Raw genomic sequence first — 19,650 nt, 5'->3', positions numbered from 1 at the left:
AGATAAGTGTTTTGAGGTAGAGCATGGTTATGGAACAAATTAAAATCGTACCTCAAAGCACCACTGTATCTATGAAAAAAACAAAAACTGATTTTATTTTAAGGCCGTATCTCCCAGCCTACTTCCTGTTTCAGCTCTGCATGGCGATTGCTGTTGCTTTCTGCGTCCTTGCGGGTCCCCACCGCCTGACCCCACCTGACCTGTCTTTCCCAATGCCCGTCCCTCTCCGATTAGTCCAATCGCCCCCAACCGGCCGACGCCGTTGACCCCGAGGAGCTCGGAGCTCGATACTTTGCGAGCGCTCGATGAATCAACTGTCAGCCGAGCGACCTGTCGAGAGCCGTCCTGGGGGGCATGTGCGGCCCAACCGATTAAATCCGACGAGGTGTGCAACCATGATGAGCAAAGATTTGATCGGGAGAGCGGGAGATCAAGGTTGTATTCCATGGTTGGCGCCATTTTGCAAGTAGCCCATATACTGTACGTACACTACTCACAAAAAGTTAAGGAGGCAGTGACTCCATGTGGTTGCATCTTGGTGTCAAGGAAGTATGTTGACGTGAGTTTGTTGTTAGATTTGTGGCTAATGCTAGGCTAACAAACGAGCCAAACTAACATTGGCTAATACACGAAGTGCAGTTACAGATACAAACAATGCTGCTAAATTGTGGCTAATATTTCAAATAGGGTTATCTACTAAAATGTAACCAATGCTAGGCTTCTCGGGGAAAAGTAAGGCTCCATAAGGGAACAAATTATGGCCAATTGCTAGAATGTGGCTAACATTAGGTGGACAAGCTAGCCTGTTTAACACTGGTTAGGCTAAAGATGGTGCTAACGTATGCTCAATATTTCAAATGTACTAGAATGTGGCTAGTGCTACGCTTACATGTTAGCCCGTCCACCTGGAAACTCATTGTCTCTTTTTCTTAACGCCATCAAGTGTTTAAATGCCACCGTTTTGTCATGTGGCAGCGGCAGTAAGCGATCCGCCTCCGCACTTGTGTACCGCGCGGCCTCTATAAGCACGTCGACTGTAATTAGCCTCATTTACATATTTGCATTTTTATCTGTGTGTGTAGCAAACTGCTACCAGGAGTCGTTAGTCACACATGGTGGCCTGCGGCGTCACTAGCAAAACACACACACCGCAACAACAAATACACACAAATACACATTTACTGAAGACTTTGTCATGAATACATGGCTAACGACATAGGTTAGCTCAGTTTGATGAAACTCAAAGACACTCAGGCTGACCTGTGTCAACAAAATGCTAACATATGGCTCATATTTCAATGTGCTCAATGGCTATGTGCTTGAATGTGCTAAGCTAACAGGCTAGCCCGTCCGACAGTGGCAAAAACACAAAATGTAAAGCTACAGATATGAGCAAAATGCTAACATGTGGCTAATAATTTAAGTAGGGCTTTTTGCTCATATGTGGCTAATGGTATGCTACCAGGAGACAAGTAAGGCTACATATATGAACACAATGCTAAAATATGGCTAATATTGCAAATTAAGCAAACTCGGGAATGTGGCCAATGCGAGGCTACCAAAGACAAGCATATCTAAAACTGGCTAAAACACAACGTTAGGCTTAAGTGACAAAAATTAACAAACTGCTAACATGGCTCATATTTTTTTATTTCAATTATCTGATAGAATGTGGCTAATGGTATGGTAACAGGCTTGCCCATCTGGGAAAAACAATAAATGAGGCTGCAGATTTACAAACAACGATAACATACGTATCTGCTAGAATGTGGCTCATGCTAAGCTAACATATGAGCCCGTCTAACTCGATAATACACAAGGTCAGGTTAAAAACATGAACAAAATGCTCATGTTTTTCCAGCAGGTTTATCTGCGAGACTGCCTAAACAGCAGTTTAGACCAGCGGTCCCCAACTACCGGGCCAAAAGGTTGTGGACCGCTGGTTTAGACCTTGTATACTGCATACTAGCAACCTTTTATTGCTCAGTTACTGTTTTTCTCAATGTCTTTATGTCTCAAAATTATTCTTTGTCAATTGAGTGTTTGTTGTCATAGTACAGCGGCTCCAACTACCGGAGACAAATTCCTTGTGTGTTTTTGACATACTTGGCGAAATAAAGAGGATTCTGATTCGGCTCAGTCTGCTCATTGCAATTTCTCCCCTTTCTTGCAAGGAATACATAAATGCAAGTATGTGTCAATCAAAAGTGAGCATTACAATCTGACTTCCATAAACGAGTAAACAAACACACGCTTATTTTAGCATAACGACGTCTCCGATCTCTAATCAGCTTTATTCCACGCATGAGGAATCTGCCACGATTCCGACGTTATCGGCGTGATAGATGGCAGGAAGGCGCGCAGCTTGGCGTCGCTTCCTAATTGGCTCACGGATGCGAGCGCTAGCGGCGATGATGCGCCAGCGGCGAGGATGCGAGCGGGGAGGATGCGAGCGGCGAGGATGCGAGCGGGGAGGATGCGAGCGGGGAGGATGCGAGCGGCGAGGATGCGAGCGGCGAGGATGCGAGCGGCGAGGACGCTCCTCCAGTGAAATCCATGTGACGGATTTGTGTAAAGAGATGCAAAGCGCCGCTGAATATTCACAGCGGCTAATTGAGGACGACTCGCACGATTGCATCTCGGGATGCTCCAAGGACGTTATCCACACACGATACGGCGAAACCAGCCGCAGATTGAAAGGAGACGTGACTGGACGATATTTGTCAACAATGAGCCAATCACATGTTACGAGATGCTAATGTAGCATCTTTGTGTCCTTTGAGTAAAAGGTAAAAAGTTCCCAAAAGATTTCAGAGACAATGCAGGCAACGTTCCCAACCAGCAGCCGTCCCCTTGCGTGATGTCGTACTTCACAATGTCGCGTCGTGCATTGATACGCAGTGCGACCTTGACTTAAGAGTAGGGCTGGCCGATATGGCAAAGCAAATAAAATAAAAATGATCACATTTAATTTTTAACATATCGTGTGATCTCGGTTATCGTCGCAATTTTTTTTGCCGGTTATAAAGCATCTGTTTTCTGTACTGAAAACCATAGACCTTAGGGAGTATTTCAATATTTTATTATCCCCTTTTGCTAACAACACTCCTCATGGTCAATATTTAAAAGAGTAACCCCAACATTAAATTGGCATAGTAAACATCCATCCATCCATTTTCTTAACCGCTTATCCTCATCAGGGTTGCAGGCGTGCCGGAGCCCATCCCAGCTATCTTCGGGCGAGAGGCGGGGTACACCCTGAACCGGTCGCCAGCCAATCGCAGGGCACATAGAAACAAACAACCATTTGCACTCACATTCACACCTACGGGCAATTCAGAGTCTTCAATCAACCTGGCACGCATGTTTTTGGGATGTGGGAGGAAAGCGGAGTGCCCGGAGAAAAGCCACGCAGGCACGGGGAGAACATGCAAATTCTACACAGGCGGGGCCGGGATTTGAACCCCGGTCCCCAGAACTGTGAGTCGGATGTGCTAATCAGTCGTCCACCAATTAAGTCACGATAAAAAAATAGAAGAACAATTTGTACTCGAGTGCGACGAAAGCAGAAAAATATAACACAACCGGGCCCAAGTTGACAGTCCTGAGTGTTATTGAAGGCATAAAAGATCAACAAGAATAAAACGAAACAAACTGCCCCTTGAGGGATAATGAAGACAGCTTGGGTTGTAAACTTGATCATTCTCCAGTTATGATTATAGATAGTCTGTTAACATTATTGCTACTTTCAAATGTGCATCATCTTTAATAAAAATACAAATTAGATTGATTTGTCATGTTACCTGAATAATGATGATGACGTGATTGATTTGCTTCGGTTTGATGGCAGCACCGGTAGTAGTGGCTAACTGCTAATGCTACGTAGCATTAGCACGTAGGTAGCAGCATGTACGTGTGCTGGGAGCACTGAGTGACCGGCTGTACTGTCTCCAGTCGCGTTTTATGCTGTCCATTTTATTACTTGAGTGTTACTTCTTCAAATGAATAAACAGTTTTGTTGTGTTGCCCGTTTTTGAGGGCGCCCTCCTACCTTACACGTCGGCTAGCATTGCTCCACGTCACTTTGGAGCTACCGCCACACAACCGACTTGTCAAAATTGCTCCAAAACTTCAAGTCTTGGCAGAGACGTGGGGCAGGAACAGAGGACGACTGTGTTTGACTTCTCGTCATGCACATTTTCTGCCATGTTTGATGGAGGAAATCTGATCGACGTGAAATTTGTCGCGATCGCTAATGGAGATCATATATTTGTCCAGCGCTGCTTACGCCTTCTCCGACTTCGGAATTTTCCAAGTTAAAATTACATTGAGCGATCAAGATACTGTAATGCCCTGGCATGTGGGCAAGGAGAGCCACACAAATTGTTTCACATTGCAATTGCAGCAAATTGTATCGCAACCGAAGTGAATAATATACGGATTAAAATGTATTGTATAATATTGTATCAGAATTGGTTTGAATTGTATCATAAAGAGGAGTGAAATATATTTGATTGTAATTGGGGTGTGTCATAATTAGAGTAAATGGTATCACGTCATAATTGGAATGAATCTTGTTTTAATTAAAGGAATGCTATCATGCTGAAATGTATCATATTTTGTATCATAGTAAGAGTGAAACATATTTACTGATAACTGGGGTGAATCGTATTGTGTCATAATTGCAAAGTATTGAATATCGTAATTGGAGTGAATTGAATCGTCTTCTGAGTGGAGTGAATCATATTTGAAATGGACTGAATTGTGTTGTGTCATAATCGGAATGTATGGTATCATGTCGTATTCGAAGTGAATCATATCGTAATTGGACTGAGTCATTTCGCATTGCATCATTTTGTATCGTAGAGTGAATCCTATTTTGTGATAACTGGAGTGAATTGTATTCCATCATAATTGCAGTGAATCATATCGTTTCTTAATTCAAGTGAATCTGATCGTAGCTTGACTGAATTGTGTGGTAATTTGAGTGTTTCGTATTGTTATTAGAGTGAAATGTATCATAATTGATTGACTCCTGCCATGTCATAATTTAAGTGAATCGTACCGTAAATTGTAGTGAATGGTAACGGTATTGGGATTGCAATGAATTTTCAGTGAATCAGATCATTTTGTAATTGACGTGAATCATATCGTTTTACATCATAACGTAAGTGCAGTGTATTATATCACAATTAGAGGGAATTCCGTCATATTGTATTGCATCATATCGTATCAAAAAGTAGTGAATTGTATCGTATCATAATCACAATGTAAGTGGAGAGAATCACATCGTAACTGCAATGGATCATTGTTGTGAATATCCTGAAATTGAAATGTTTCTACATGTTGGGAATGTGCACTTTCGTTGTCGGCGTACGGAGATAGCGAACGCACGAGATCGGCCTCAGTGATGGAGATGCACAGCCTCAACGTTTTGCTTTAACACTTTTAATCATCAGAGAATTGTACTTTTACGAGCCAATGAAATATTGAAACGCTTTAATGTGAGGGCTCTTGTCCTGGTAACATAGTTTGTATCAAGAGTTTACATTTAGTCTCCCCTGAATTATGCATGAATGAAGTCCAGGCAGCGAGAACAAAACATGAACAATCCAACTTTGGGTTCAAGGAGACATTTAGTATGTCTACTTTTTTTTTTTCTTAGATGTAATGAACTAATTCAACTCGTTGAGGTACCTTTACACGGCACAATTAAAAAGTCAATTTTCCATATGTCCCTTTTCAGAGAATTCACACACACTCGAGACCCTTATGAGTCCTTCCTCTCCTGCTGTTAAATATTCAGTACGTGATCACAGGTCACTTCCTATTCCTCAGCGTCACGACGGCGGCGTGCGAGAATGAGAGAGCGGCTTCCGGTCGGAGACGAGACGAGAGTCAGCCCGCGGGGAACGCGAGAGGCGTGACCTCGGCCGTCCGAAACCTTCACCTCGTCTCCGCAGAGCACTAAATATTCCCGGGAAGCGTCGAAGGCCGAGCGCGCCGGACGAGGTGGGAGCGGCGAAGCATGACAATGATCCTCCGCCGCCGCCGTCGCGGCCCCCGCCGCGCTACGGACGTGAACAAAATGCTTGATTTACCGGCGGAACGATGGCCCCTGCAGGCATCAAATGCCATTGCAGTACCGCACAGGTGGCCAGCCCGTTCGAGGTGGCGCGGCTAAGCTAAGCCTTTGTGTTAGCGCTCGGCTCGGCGGCGGCATCGCAACGGCAGCGGCGTCCCGGCTCCTCAGACGACATTAATCCGCTTTGCTGATGTGTGGAAAGCCGCGTTTGCCGCCGCTGCCTTGTTAATAACTCGCGTTGCCAATTAATCTTCTCATTAGTCATTGCTACACGCTAATTCTCCCGCTTGCGGACGACAGGTGGAGATGATCAACTCTACCTCCCAAGAACTCCTGGTTACAGCTCAAAGAAACATCATTTGTATTCACGCTTGTTGATCATTAGAGATGTTACGGTGAATCCATTCATTGACAACTAATTCATCATCAATTCACTGCCAACTATTTTGATAATCGACTAACCGTTTCCAGCCGTTTGTCTTCAAATTGGACAAATCCTCTTCTTTCAACCTCTCAACAGTCAATCGTCAGATTTCTGTCGTCATTCGTGAAAGCAGACTGATTATCTTTGTGTTGAATCAAAATTGTTTACTTTGGAAAACATTTTTTGCCGGTTGTCTGACATCACGGACCAAACCAGTAGCTGAATAATAATAAATTGATGGGGAAAAAAATAATAGTTGAATCCATCCCAAAAATAACACGATTGTGTCTATGAGACTAGTAACCCTTCCTTCGCTGTAGCGAATGAGTAGCTCTCATTTTCGAAAGAAGTTGTGAGTACAGACAGCATCATTCCCTCTCGGATTATATTGCTTAATTGTTATTTATTTGGTTTTGTTTAACCATTAAACAATACCAAATAAACAACAACAATCAGTTAATAAACAGTAACTAAAACATTATTTCAACTTTAATGCGAAACACGTTGAACATATTATACGCTTAATTGATGTAATAACCGATAGAATAATTGATTTTAAAAAAGTGACAGCCGTAATCTCAAAACAGAACACCGCACGCAAACATTCTAGTCTAGCAAGACCAAAATCTCACATAATCAAACGTGATCTAACAAAAATGAATGCGATGCGCCAATGTTTCCCGACCCAATGTTGCAGAAGGGATCGGAAACGGGAGGCTTTTACGACGGTGACGTCGTCACTAAAGATACTCGCTTTGGGAAAGAATTCTCTCCCCGTAATGTAATGGATCGCAGTTACTAATTTTTGTCATTAAAGTACGTAATCTCGTTACATGTAATTAGTTACTCCCTAACACTGCATATGACCAGTATTTAGTCCACCCCCCACGACCAAAATGGTATGTCCAATGATGACATCATCCTTCCTGAACCCGAAAGCTTCCTGCTAACAGGCTGCAATCTTAAAAAAAAACATTTGAATGTCCTTCATCAAGCAACATGGTAATTACGCCCATTTTACACAAATTACCTCAAGTCATCGACGTCAGGAGCTCCAATCTCCCGCTAATCCAACACGGGAGCACAATAATCTGGGTTTAATCCGCCGTGTCGCGCTTGTCGATAACAATCATCAGTCCGCGCGCAGTTTTCATGTGTCGGTGTCGGACGAGCGAGACTAACCAGATTAGCCCGTTGTTTAATTAAAGTGTTAACACGCATTCCCGCCAACCTCATTTCCTCCAAATTTTACACCCAGTGTGCGCTAATCTCCTGCGGTAGCCTCAGGCGGCTAGCTCGTTAGCATACGCGGAAAGAAGAAGCGGATGATGTTGATCCTGCATGTCCCATTAACGAGACAATTAAGATCTTGTCGGCAGCGTCGAAGTCACTCCGGAGTTACGTTTACTTTACGCTTCGAAACGCTACCACGGCTAAGCTAATTGATCCCAACGAGATGAATGCGACCCGATTTCAATTTCAAGCGCGCACACGTGGTGGCAAAGTTGGGGGTGACTCTTGGTACGCCGCCCGGATTCTTTTGAAAATTCAGCCGTCGAAGCCAGATTGAAATTTGGTACTCGTATCGTGAGTACGCCCACAAAAAAAGTCTCGAGAAGCCACTGCAGAAAAAGGGAAATCTGCCATTTTGATTGTGTGTCAAGTGGTCACTTTAGCTGCGTCTTAGGGTTATTTTGTCCATTTCCAGGGATCCTTCAAACACGAACTTGTCCTAGGAGAGTTTTTGTCCGATCGCTACCAACATTGAAGCGCTTCTACTCGTCAGATGGACCGGGCTAAATTTTGAACAGTTTGAGTTTTTCATTGCGCGTGGGCAGAATATGCTGGAGATGCGATAAGTTCGTCACGGAGGGCAGGAAACCGTGTGAGCTCATTCATCGCTGCTGCTCTCATCTTGAATTTCGTTGTACTTCGGCCTCCGCTTTGGCCTCGGCGGAGGTCTGCGTTCTACGGAGCGTCGGCCTAGTTTGTCTTCGGCGTGGCGCAAAGCTTCGTGTCGAGCTGCAAACGGCGACGTTTCCCTTCTGATCGCTTTGTGGCTTCGGCAGAGGTCACGAAGTGAAAATGAGGTGTTCGTCCACGTGCTCGTCGGTCCTCGGAATGTTTCTCTCCCAAGTCCACCGGATGAATTACATTGTCTTGCATAAGGCCTCACCTCGATGTGTTTGCCGAGCAGCGCACGTGACCTGGCTCAGTGTATGATGTTACATAACACACGCATACACAAACGCGCACGCTGACAAACAAACCGATGTGCACACATTGACACACGAACGCATACGTTGACGGACACACACGCTGACATGCACACGGACACACTGATAGGCTGAAATATAAACACACACACCTACGCAAATGAAACGCAAACACATTGACACACCGCCATACAGATACATGCTTAACACACGCACACACTAATGCAAACACCTACACACGCACACGCCACGCACACAATGACGCAGACGTGCTGAGAAACAAACAGAGACACACACGCTGAAACATAAATACGTTGGCACACTTAGCACGCATACTAATGCGAATACACACGCTGGCACACACAAACACGCCAACACACATATATGCACAAACACAAAAACACACATGCTGACACACCGTGTCATACACATGCTTAAAACACACAGACACACACACGCTGACACAAAAATACACACGCTGACATGCTGAGACACAAACACACACACGGGCACATGGATACATACACATTGACAAAAATTGCCACACACACTTTTAACACACACACTTGCTTAACACACTCACACACACATATGCACGCAAACACGTGCGCACGTTCGGCAACACGTGTTTGCGCCTTTGATGTTTGTGTCCCAAGTGCATGCGTGCTGTAATTATGGGATTTCTTTCTTTTTTGAAACAACAACAAATGTTTGAGGCGTACCGCAGCGCATCGTGGGATTTTCCGCACAGAAGAACAAGAGTGTTAATCGAGAGTAGACCCCCACAAAAAAAAAAAAAGAAGAAGCCATGCCTGAAAAGACAGGAAGTCGGCCATGTTGGTTCAAAGCCTCCTTCAACGCAAGAATAATAGTCTGATTAGTAGTCAGAACTGATCTGAATTACACTTAGAATAAGACTCATCACCTAATACGTAACTTGTTTTGAGACAATTTTCACGCTTATTTTTACTTGAAATAAAATTGTCAGTGGAGTATGTTCTATTTGTATTATAATGGCAAATGTCTCTACTTATTTCAAGTGAAACATGAAAATGGTCTAAAAACAAGTCCCTTTCTAGTGTCTTATTTGAAGTGTAATCAGATTAGTTATGACTGGAAATAAGACAAATGTTCTTGGTAAAATAAGTTCCTCCAGATTTTGTCCCATTATTACCAAAGTTACTCAACAGATGGACCGTGCTTGAAATTCTTCTCATTACATTTGGGTGGAGAAGTTTGATGACTCGTCATAAAATGAAATTCATGTCTATCGTGAAAGTCTCAAGGAGCCATGCCTGAAACGAAACAGGAAGTCCACCGTGTTGGTTTAAAGCGGCCATTTGAGTCATTTTGGCCTCCTCCAAAGTCACATTTGTCCTACAGATTTGGTCCAATTGCTGCCAAAGTTGAAGCATGATTAATAGACACTAAATTGCCAAAAGTTTGAGTTTTTTGCCTTTGTGTTTTGGCTGGAGAGTGACGCAGTTTGATGACCCACTTTAAAACGGGAAACCTCGAAGTCAGGTTAGGAATGTTTTGAAAACTCCGCCCCTGAAGCCACTTTGACTTGGCAACACGAAATTCACTCGTCGCTCATTCATCACGAGCTCTCAGCTTGATTTTTTTTTTTTTCTTTTTTTTTTTTTGTGCTTGACAGAACACTTTGGCCTTGGCGGAGGTCCGTGTTCCGCTGAATAGCTTTTTTAGTTTGTCTTCAATGTGGAACAAAAGCTTTTTGTGCTGATGTCCCGCGTCAGGTGGCCCGATGGAAAAAGTTTGAAAAGGTTTGGCCCCCACATCTGCCGCAAACGTGTCGACTTCAAACCTTTTGTGACTCACCGAAAACATTCGCTCGCGTTGACTCATTAAAATCGAAAACTCAACAAAAGGGAAAAATGTCAAACTGTGACGCTTTTTCCACACGGGGAGTCTGCCCACCGCCATCAAAAAAAAAAAAAAAGTTTCGGAATCCACTCAGCACATCAACTTTAGTACAAAACAATGATCAGGGGAATTTGAAGTTTGATGCTGTAACCACACGTCCGCCATCAACTGATCACCAGCCAATATTGGGGGACACTTAAGCTGCATCAGACTGCCAGATGTTAGCCGCGTTCTTTGCCCGATTTGCGATTGCGGGCGATTTTCCAGATCAGGCCCGACATATTTTGCCGGGAACGACGAAACTTCCCGTCGTCCGGCGTAATCCACGAGCAACGATTTGGCCCTACGACGCCAAAACGAAAAGTTACATTTTTGGGATTTCGTCAGTGTAGCGCGACATGTCAACGTCGACCCTCCGACGTGTCATCTGACGTCGACCAATAGGATTGCCTCCCTTGCTTGCCGAATTACCTCCCACAAGCCAATATTTACCGAAACCTTCGAGCATGAATTGACGGAATATTGGCATGTTTGCGCACAAACGCTGGTGCTAGCGCTACCTAGCTATATAGCTAACGACATGACTTTATGTTGCCTGCTTGCTAGCGGTATTAAAAGTACGTGAATATGACCTCGAGCTCCCCTTGAATGGACAGACCAAAATGACGACACTTTTCTTTCTTTTTTTGTTGTTCTTTTTATTTTCAAACACAAAACATTGCCGCAATTAAAACTAGTGTTGTTCTAGTCACCGTGGTAACGGTTGCATCTGATAGCGTTGACACGTTTTGACAGTTGACAACTTGATTTGACTTGGAAACCAGTTGGTGCACCAATCTAAACTACGGCGAGTTGATTTCAGATTGGCAAATATTTGATTACGGGCATTTCTAATCACTTTTTAGCTCTGAATTGACAGAGGAGCTGCCCGTATGTGTTCCCAGCGTACCTCCCACTCGGACTTTCCTCGCACACGCGTGTCACAGGGGACACGGGGACGAGGACGGGGATTGCCATGGAAACGCCACGGAGGCGGCAGCCGGCGTCAGTTTCCCCGCGGGGACGGAGACGGCAAAGAAGATGAGGCAATATAAAAGAAATAAATAGCCCCCCGTAGACACCGCCAATAATGTGAGGGAAGGGGAGAGAAAATAATAACAAATGGAGACACGAGAGGACATCAAAGTGGCAGGAAGAAGTCAATGGCGAGGGCGAGGGAGCGTTCGTTTCTTTCACTCCATGTCAAAGTTGTCATACAAAACACACCCAAAAAAAAATAATTAAGCCCACAGCGGACGTCAAAAGCGGCCTTGACGGATGATTGATGGCGCACGACCTTAAATACATTTCAAACGTTACTTTCTGCCAACATTCATTACTAGTAGCAGGAGGACAACTAGCAGTGGTGCTGGAAGTAGTCGTGGTCACGGTAGTAGCAATTGAAGTGGTCGTAGTTACGGACGGTCGTACCGATGGTCGTGGCGGTAGTTGGAGTCGGGATATTAGTGCTGACGGTGCTGGAAGTAGTTGGGATATCGGGGTGGGGGTAGCGGTTGTAGTAGTGGCGACAGCAATAGTAACATACATAACATATAATCACCAAAATAATATGCTATGTACTACTGTTGATTTTCTTTTTGCCAGCTGGAAGCAAACGAGGGAAGGACGAGAGAAAGTCCACGTGCAAATAAAAGCTGGCCAGTTCAAAGTGTATCTGAAATATTGAAGATGATAAAATGCATGCAAAGAACAAGATGAAAGCATAAAAAGGCAAAAGTATCAACGCACGCACGTGTGGATAAAGAGAACGTAAAGGCTGTGCTTTATATTGCTTTCGAGATATCGTTACACTTTTAAAACAAAGGCTGAAGAAACATTTGCAACATATGAATTGAGCAGTGAATACAATAACACTTTCAACACCACATTTTCAAATAAAGAATTGTCACCTTTTTTTATTTTAAATATTGACATTTTCTGGACATTTTCTTCAATGCGTAATAAACGAAGAAAACAAAATGACATTTTTGATAAAGAAACATTATACATTTGGGTCATTTATTTGAATAACTTATTTTTTTTATGACAAAATAAAATTGAAGAAAAAATGTCTCTTGAAATAACTTCTTTTGTATTTTCATTTTTTTTTTAATTTAAAAGCGGAATGAAAAACTCAACTAAATGGCATTTCCAATGAATAAATACGATATATTTTAATAGAAATTCATAGTCAAAATGTCGTTTAGTTATATTTTATAATCAGAATTATAAAGTAAAATACATTTTCAAATAAAAAATATTTGTTTTTCAATTTCTGTAAAAAAAAAACAAAAAAACTAATAACATTAAATGAAAAATAAAATTATAATGAAGGAAGCATTTTCATTTAAAAAATACTACATGTTCCTGTGTCAAATGTAAAGTACTTTAAATTTAAAAAATGAAAAATAAAGACTTACTTTTTACCTCAACAAATACGAGAATTGACAAATTTGATGACATTTTTCATTTGAGGAACTCTTTGTCTAAAAAGAATCATTTTTTCAAGTATAATTTCTAACATTTGTAGTTGTATATCTTTAGTGGCATACAGTACTAACGAAGCAATGAATCGGGTAAAATGTTTCCAACTGTTTAATTCTTCCTCCACAAGTCACGTCAGTAAAAGCGAGTGACTGAAAGGTGTTTGGGTGTTTTTGCAGTAAAAGCATCCTGGTGTTTCGACAGATTTGCCCTCACGCGAGCAAATCTGTCGAGTGCTTTTTATTTTTCCATGCAGGCTGAAAAGTCTTTCGTTCTATCATTCATAATTCATCCGCAGTATATTTCCATGCAGACTTTTAGCCGCTTGCTAACATGTCAGAGGCACTTGAAGATGGAAACATCCCAAAAAATATATATAATCTTTGCTTTTGTACAAAAAAACTGTTTTTTACACTTAATGACGTCTGCTCGCATTTTCTTTTGTAGTAGAGTTGAAAACTCAATGACTTTTTCAATGAAATAATTACTACTTATGTAAAATGAAAAATCGAATTTATTTTCTCATACTACATACTAAAAATGTAGTCAAATGTTAATTCAAATAAAAAACTTTTTATTTATTTAAAAGCATAATAAAGTCAGAAAACTGAATGACAGTTTTCATCAAGAAATTCTATATTTTCTTTCATTTATTATTATTATTGTAGTCTAAAATAAAAACCACATTACATTTTCGAAAAGTAAGTTTTTTAAATTTAAAACACCATTTTCTCTCATTTATTTTCTATCAAAAATAATGAAATTAAATCATGTGTTTATTAAAATCATAATGAAATATGATAAGAAAACAAAATAAAATTTTCAATAGAGAAATATATCATTTTTTAAAAATATATGTATGCGTATATATATATATATATATATATATATATAATATTCAATAAAATAATTTTTCTTACAATTATTTTTATAAAAAGATTGAAAAGAATCACGTTTCATTTTCAAAATACTGTATGTTCATATGAAAATGTAATTGAGTAAAATAATAAAATAGATCAGAAAAAAATGTGATATTAACATTTTCATACAAGAAAGACTACATCTCCTCGTAAAAAAAAATCAAACAAAAGAAAAGAAAAAAGAAAAAGTAGAATTCATACCATACCATTTCAAAGAGGGGAAGAAATACGTTGAGGAGAGGAAGCCGTCCCGTTACCGTGGTTTCGAGGTGATGACCGAAAGGTTTCAGGCCACCACGTGCGAAAAGAGTTTTTTTTTGTTTTGTTGGGGGTGATTTTGGGCGCGCGTGTGAATAATTGACGAGGCTCTTTGCTCTCCTGAAAGCCTTGCGAGACAGACGCCCGCGTTGGCTCACATGTTTTATTCACCAAGTTGAGCGGCGCGAGCTCACTCGGCACACTTTGTCCGCACCGTCGTCGGCGAAATGACACAAATGCGCAGCGTGGCGCTCGCCCATCGACCAGCTGACAATTCGCATGAATGAATGATAAACAGCGCATTGATGAATCAATGAAGTTACAACTACATGAGTAATAAACAAACAATGTCAGTCTCTTCTGACCCATTTTAAAGAAGAGAGTTCAAAAAAAGGTTACAAAATCTAGAACAAAAATAGGAGTATCAAACTAAATCTAAAAGGATTTTTTTTATGATATTTTTAAAGAATTTTTTTTTTTAATGATAATACCTCTCCTTGCCTCAAGTAATTTTTGAGAAAAATGTGTTTAAAAAACTGAAGAAAATGTACAAAACCTCTTCTTCTAGGCTTTTTAAAGCAAAGATTAAGGGCAAAAAAATCTTGAAAACTATTTTTAAAATGTAAAAGAAAATTTGCATATCACATTTTGTGGATGCCTCTTCTAAAATCTGGGGGGGGGGGGGAATCAATAAGTAAAATAGGATCAAATGTCTTATGCTGGCCTATTTTTTTCCATTGAAAATAAAAAGTCAATTACGATCAAGAATTTTAAAAAGACATTATTTTTTTAAATTGACAATTTTCTGCTGGCCTATTTTTGAAAGTCAACCAAATAAGAAGAAAAACTAGCAAAGTATTTTTAAATGGAGGTAAAACTTCAGGTAAAACTTGTGCTGCTCTGTTTTTTTTTTCTTTTTATTGTATATATTTATTGTATGTATATATAATACATATATATATTTGGGGAATTTGCAAACCCTTCTCCATACATATTGACCCAACCTTTGCTTCATCTCCGAATTTACACAACAAGTCAACTCAACTTTATTTCGAGACCATCGAAAAACAAATGTCATGAAATAAAACATAGCGAAGCGGAGACTGAAAAGGACCGACCACAACCACTACAGCAGTATTGTGTACGTATATGATTATGTATCCCGCACATTTTCGGTTTACAAACAACCCGGTTGACGAACAATTTAATATTGCTGCATTTTCGGGTTTCCGCTCCTTTCAGCGGGAAACGTGACCTCGGTTCGCAAACGGAGTCACGGAACGGATTCGATTCGTGAACCGAGGTTCCGCTGCATACGTTTACGAAGAAATAAGCTTGTTTTAAACGTTTTCTGTTGGAGTACTAAATCCATATTTCCTTTTTTGTTATCACCGTAAAACATTCACACACACGAACGCGTGGCGCATCTCTTATCGGGGACATTACAATGTAGTGTGTACGGAAGCGCACACGCGTGTATGCATGATGAATTAAGAATAAAACCTGAAAAACATGATTGTGTTATGGCCCAAAATGAACAACAAAGTGTGGATTTCATTGTGTACATTTGAGTTTAATTATGTGGTGTTATCACTTTTTATCTTCCCTCTGTGTATCGTCACTGTTCGGCTAGGTTAGCGTTAGCGACTTTAGCATTAGCAACATTAGCATTAGTGCTACATATTTAGATTTGGTCCGATTGTTAGCAAATGTAAGCAACTTAAAATACGAGCCATCCGGACCACGCTAGATTGCCAATCTTTTTTATTTTTGCCATTTTGTGCGTGTGTGGCGCACGTTGTCAAAGACTGAATCTGATCGACCCCTGTTCGAACCTCCTGGGATTGTTTTCTTGAAAAATTCAGATCATCAAACCGGTTTTATTTGGCAGACGTGTCTATCATGAGCAGACCCACAAAAAACGCTGCGCAACCCTTGCCTGAAAAGACACAGGAAGTCGGCCATTCGGGTTAGAAGCGGCCATTTGGAGCGCTTCCGGAAAGACGAAGGCCCTCCCTCGTGACGGCAAATTTCGAGCGCGACATCCGAGTCAACTCGCGATCGGCGTGATTGAAGCCAAATGTTGTCGTCCCGGACTTTGTGAAGTTTGTTTGGATTTGCAGCGTCCCGGCGAAGGGCTGGGTGTGGTTTCTTTTTGTGCAAAGTGACGTTGTCATGCCTCATTTCCTCCACCAGGTGTCGCGAAGGCTACCAGGGCATCCGCTGTGATCAGTTCCTGCCCAAGACCGACTCCATCCTGTCGGATCCAAGTAAGACGCTTCGCGACGGCACACGAAACGTTTGGTGTCACGCGTCAAAATCATCACCGTTAGCCCTATTATCCTCACCGTATGACACAACTATTAGTGAATGTAAACAATTCAATCACGGACACACGCTCCGAAAACATCGCGAAACGTTTTATTTTGAATACAGAAAAATATCAAATAACCAAGCATTTGTAACCGTTGACATTAGAAATTGTAAACAGCAAAAAAAATCGTTTCTCCATTTGTACACTTGCAAGACACCACAAAGTGTACTTATTATTCCAATTAATCAGAAGCTTTGCTGTTAATGAATCTCATTTGAGTTGTTTTGTGTGTTTGTCTCCAATTAGCACAAACACGGGAAGGTTAACTGTTGAGCGGCACCCGTCGTTATTCAGCCGGCCGTCGTCGGCAGCCAACGTCGGCGTGTCTTTGATTGACAGGCGACGGGCTCGTCTTCGGCGGACCAATCGCACAGTCTTGCTACTCGAGGGCGGGACTTATTTTTCATGATTTCAGAGGCAAATCAAACAAAACAACAATATTGTTGTTTATTGTGATAGTTTTGGGCAAAATATATCGTCTTGAAAAGAAATTCTCATCCAATCACTCATCCCACTCAGACACCTTCACTGTCTCACAGACAGTCGGAAATTATAGGACTCTAGCAACAATCCATGTAACACAACTGCAGCGTCGTGCCAATAAATTATTGCAAAGCAATCCCTCGCCCTGTGATTTCTTTTGATTTTTTTTTTATTTTACCGTAGCGAGTAACGGCCCGCCAGTCGTGTTACGTGAATTGGTGTTGGAGTTCTGTAAGTTCCGATTGTCTGCGAGGCCGTGAAGGTGTCCTAAACTGATTGGAGGAGCGAGTCGTGGGTGGGGCGAGTGCAACCGAGGAGAGTGAGCGGAAGGAAAGCAGTTGCGCCGACAGCTAGTTGACGGAAAAATATCAATGATGTTATCGATGAATCGACGTCGATTACAAAAACATCGGTCGTCGTTCAACCCTGAATTCGACTTCCTGCAATTAAAATCTTGCAATCAGATCGTTTCCTGCCACGGAGGAAGGTCTTCCTTTGACCCAGAAGTCAATTTTGTGATTCTTCGTGAAGTTTGGAAAGATGTTTTCCAAGCTCGTCAATCAATTGTGTTGTTGTTGTTGATGTTTTATAAAGGATGAAACGTTGAACATCTGATACGCTTTCTGAAAGCGTGCCGGTAAAAAAAATGACGAGTGGAACGTCCTCGTTAGCATCTCTGCCACCGTCTTATTAACGACGTCCTCGTTGTCGGGCGCCTCTCAGTCTTTCTGTCAATGATAATAATAATAATGATGATGATAATTATGATGTCCTCACCTCGTCAATATCTTAAATGATCGATGACCCGCAGCTTCACACAGTTAAACACAAAATAATACAGGATGTGCAGACTCACACTTATTGACGGCGACATGTTTACTTAAGCTCATAAAGGGACTCTGAGTGCATCACCGGGAACCATGTGACTTCTCACAGCCAATCAGCGAAGACTACACTCCTATTTTTTCAAACGATATAACTAGATTCAACGTCAAGGATGTTAGACTAAACCCGCTGATGATTGATCTTGTATGTTGTTGATCTCTAAAAATGATTGTCCAATATTACTTGCGGCATGTGAGTTGATGTTGTTCTCCTAGCATCTAGCATTAGCACGCTAGCAAGCCGACAGAAGCCCATTTTCATCTTTCTCACTTTTTCTTTGCTTTTTTTCTCTCCTCACATTTGTTGTTTTAACTGCGTTTCGCCTCAAAAAGTGGGTAAGTGCAACACTGGAGAAGAAGAGCGATAGTTTCCCTCTTCTTCCCTTCCACAACTTGTCTGAGCCTCCCCCCCCCCCGACCCGCACCCACCAACCCCGCCCACTTGACTCTCGTGCTAGCAGCTCATCGAAACTCGCTAACACGCCAGGTTACTTTTGTGTCATTAATGCGCACTGCAAAAACTCAAATGTCACCGAGATGAAACAATTTCAAATCGGGGCAAAATCTGCGAGTTTTTCTAGAGTCGCGCCGTCGATCGGACAATGTTTATTATTTGATTTGCTTTGACTTGCGAGCGCATACTTGAGATACAAGCGCTTTACGGTGACTGCGAACTCATTTCAAGCAGCGCTTTGGCGAAAAGTGAACACTTCGTCCACATAGAGGCTTCACGACAGACGGTAGAACGAAACTCAGATGTAACTAGTTATGTTACTTTGAGGAAGTCATTGAAATAGTTGCACTGCTATTTCATTTTCAACAGGCTAACTTATTCATTATAAGCAACGTCGTTTCCAACGTAAATCTTCCCAGCGCTGGTCGCAATGAACAGTATATATGATTGTGTCTTATACTGCCCCCGTGTGGCTGAGGTGGGCGTAGCAGAAGGAGCAGGACAATGGTCATTCAATTGATGCAGTGTGAGAAAAACAGTTGAATTGTTTTTCATTCTATTTAGTGATGTCATGATTGTATGTTTTTATAAAGTATAATGTTATGGATTGACACCACAACAACAGTTTGTGTTGTTTTTGTGGGGAGGCTGGGACGGGTTCATAGCGTTTCCATCCATTTAAATGCGACAAGATGATTTGAGGTACGACCGTATTGCATTTTTACGAGCGTGGTCACGGAACGAATTTGACTCGTATCTCGAGGCGCCGCTGTATTTTTATGTTAATCTTGCCAATTCAAATTTTCCTGTTCTACTGCTATTGCCTAACTAATATCGTCGTCATTTTATTGCTTTCTTGATCTTTTTTTAAGGCCAGTTTTTGCAGCGCAACATCCCCTCATCTAAAAGTCCCCCCCCCGATAACCTCCCAACACGCATCTTCCTCTCCCCCTTTCCCCCCGCCCGCCCGCACTTCCTGTCCAGCGTGTCGGCTAACACTTAGCGACACGCTATCAGGTGCGAGAGAGCTTCATCGGCCTCGACGGAACGGAGTTGTTGGGAAGGGCTAATTGGGGGTGAATGAGGACGAGGCCGACCGGTCGCAGCCCAAAGAGAGCGAGAATTGCTGACTCGGACGTTTACTT

The 19,650-nt window shown here is 41.9% G+C and overlaps 1 protein-coding gene across 1 annotated transcript in view; it reads left to right on the top strand.

Annotated features, from left to right (window-relative positions):
• Positions 1-19,650, top strand: part of LOC133410168 (pro-neuregulin-3, membrane-bound isoform) — a 150,473-nt gene that overhangs the window by 120,355 nt on the left and 10,468 nt on the right. The window contains exon 3 of the mRNA XM_061690976.1: positions 16,507-16,580. Coding sequence (XP_061546960.1) covers positions 16,507-16,580 — 74 coding nt within the window. The remainder of the gene's footprint in view (positions 1-16,506; positions 16,581-19,650) is intronic.

Source organism: Phycodurus eques, chromosome 11 (genome assembly GCF_024500275.1).
Source record: "Phycodurus eques isolate BA_2022a chromosome 11, UOR_Pequ_1.1, whole genome shotgun sequence".
NCBI lineage: Eukaryota > Metazoa > Chordata > Actinopteri > Syngnathiformes > Syngnathidae > Phycodurus > Phycodurus eques.
Note: the sequence above shows the minus strand (reverse complement) of the source record. Positions and strands in the feature narration are given on the sequence as shown.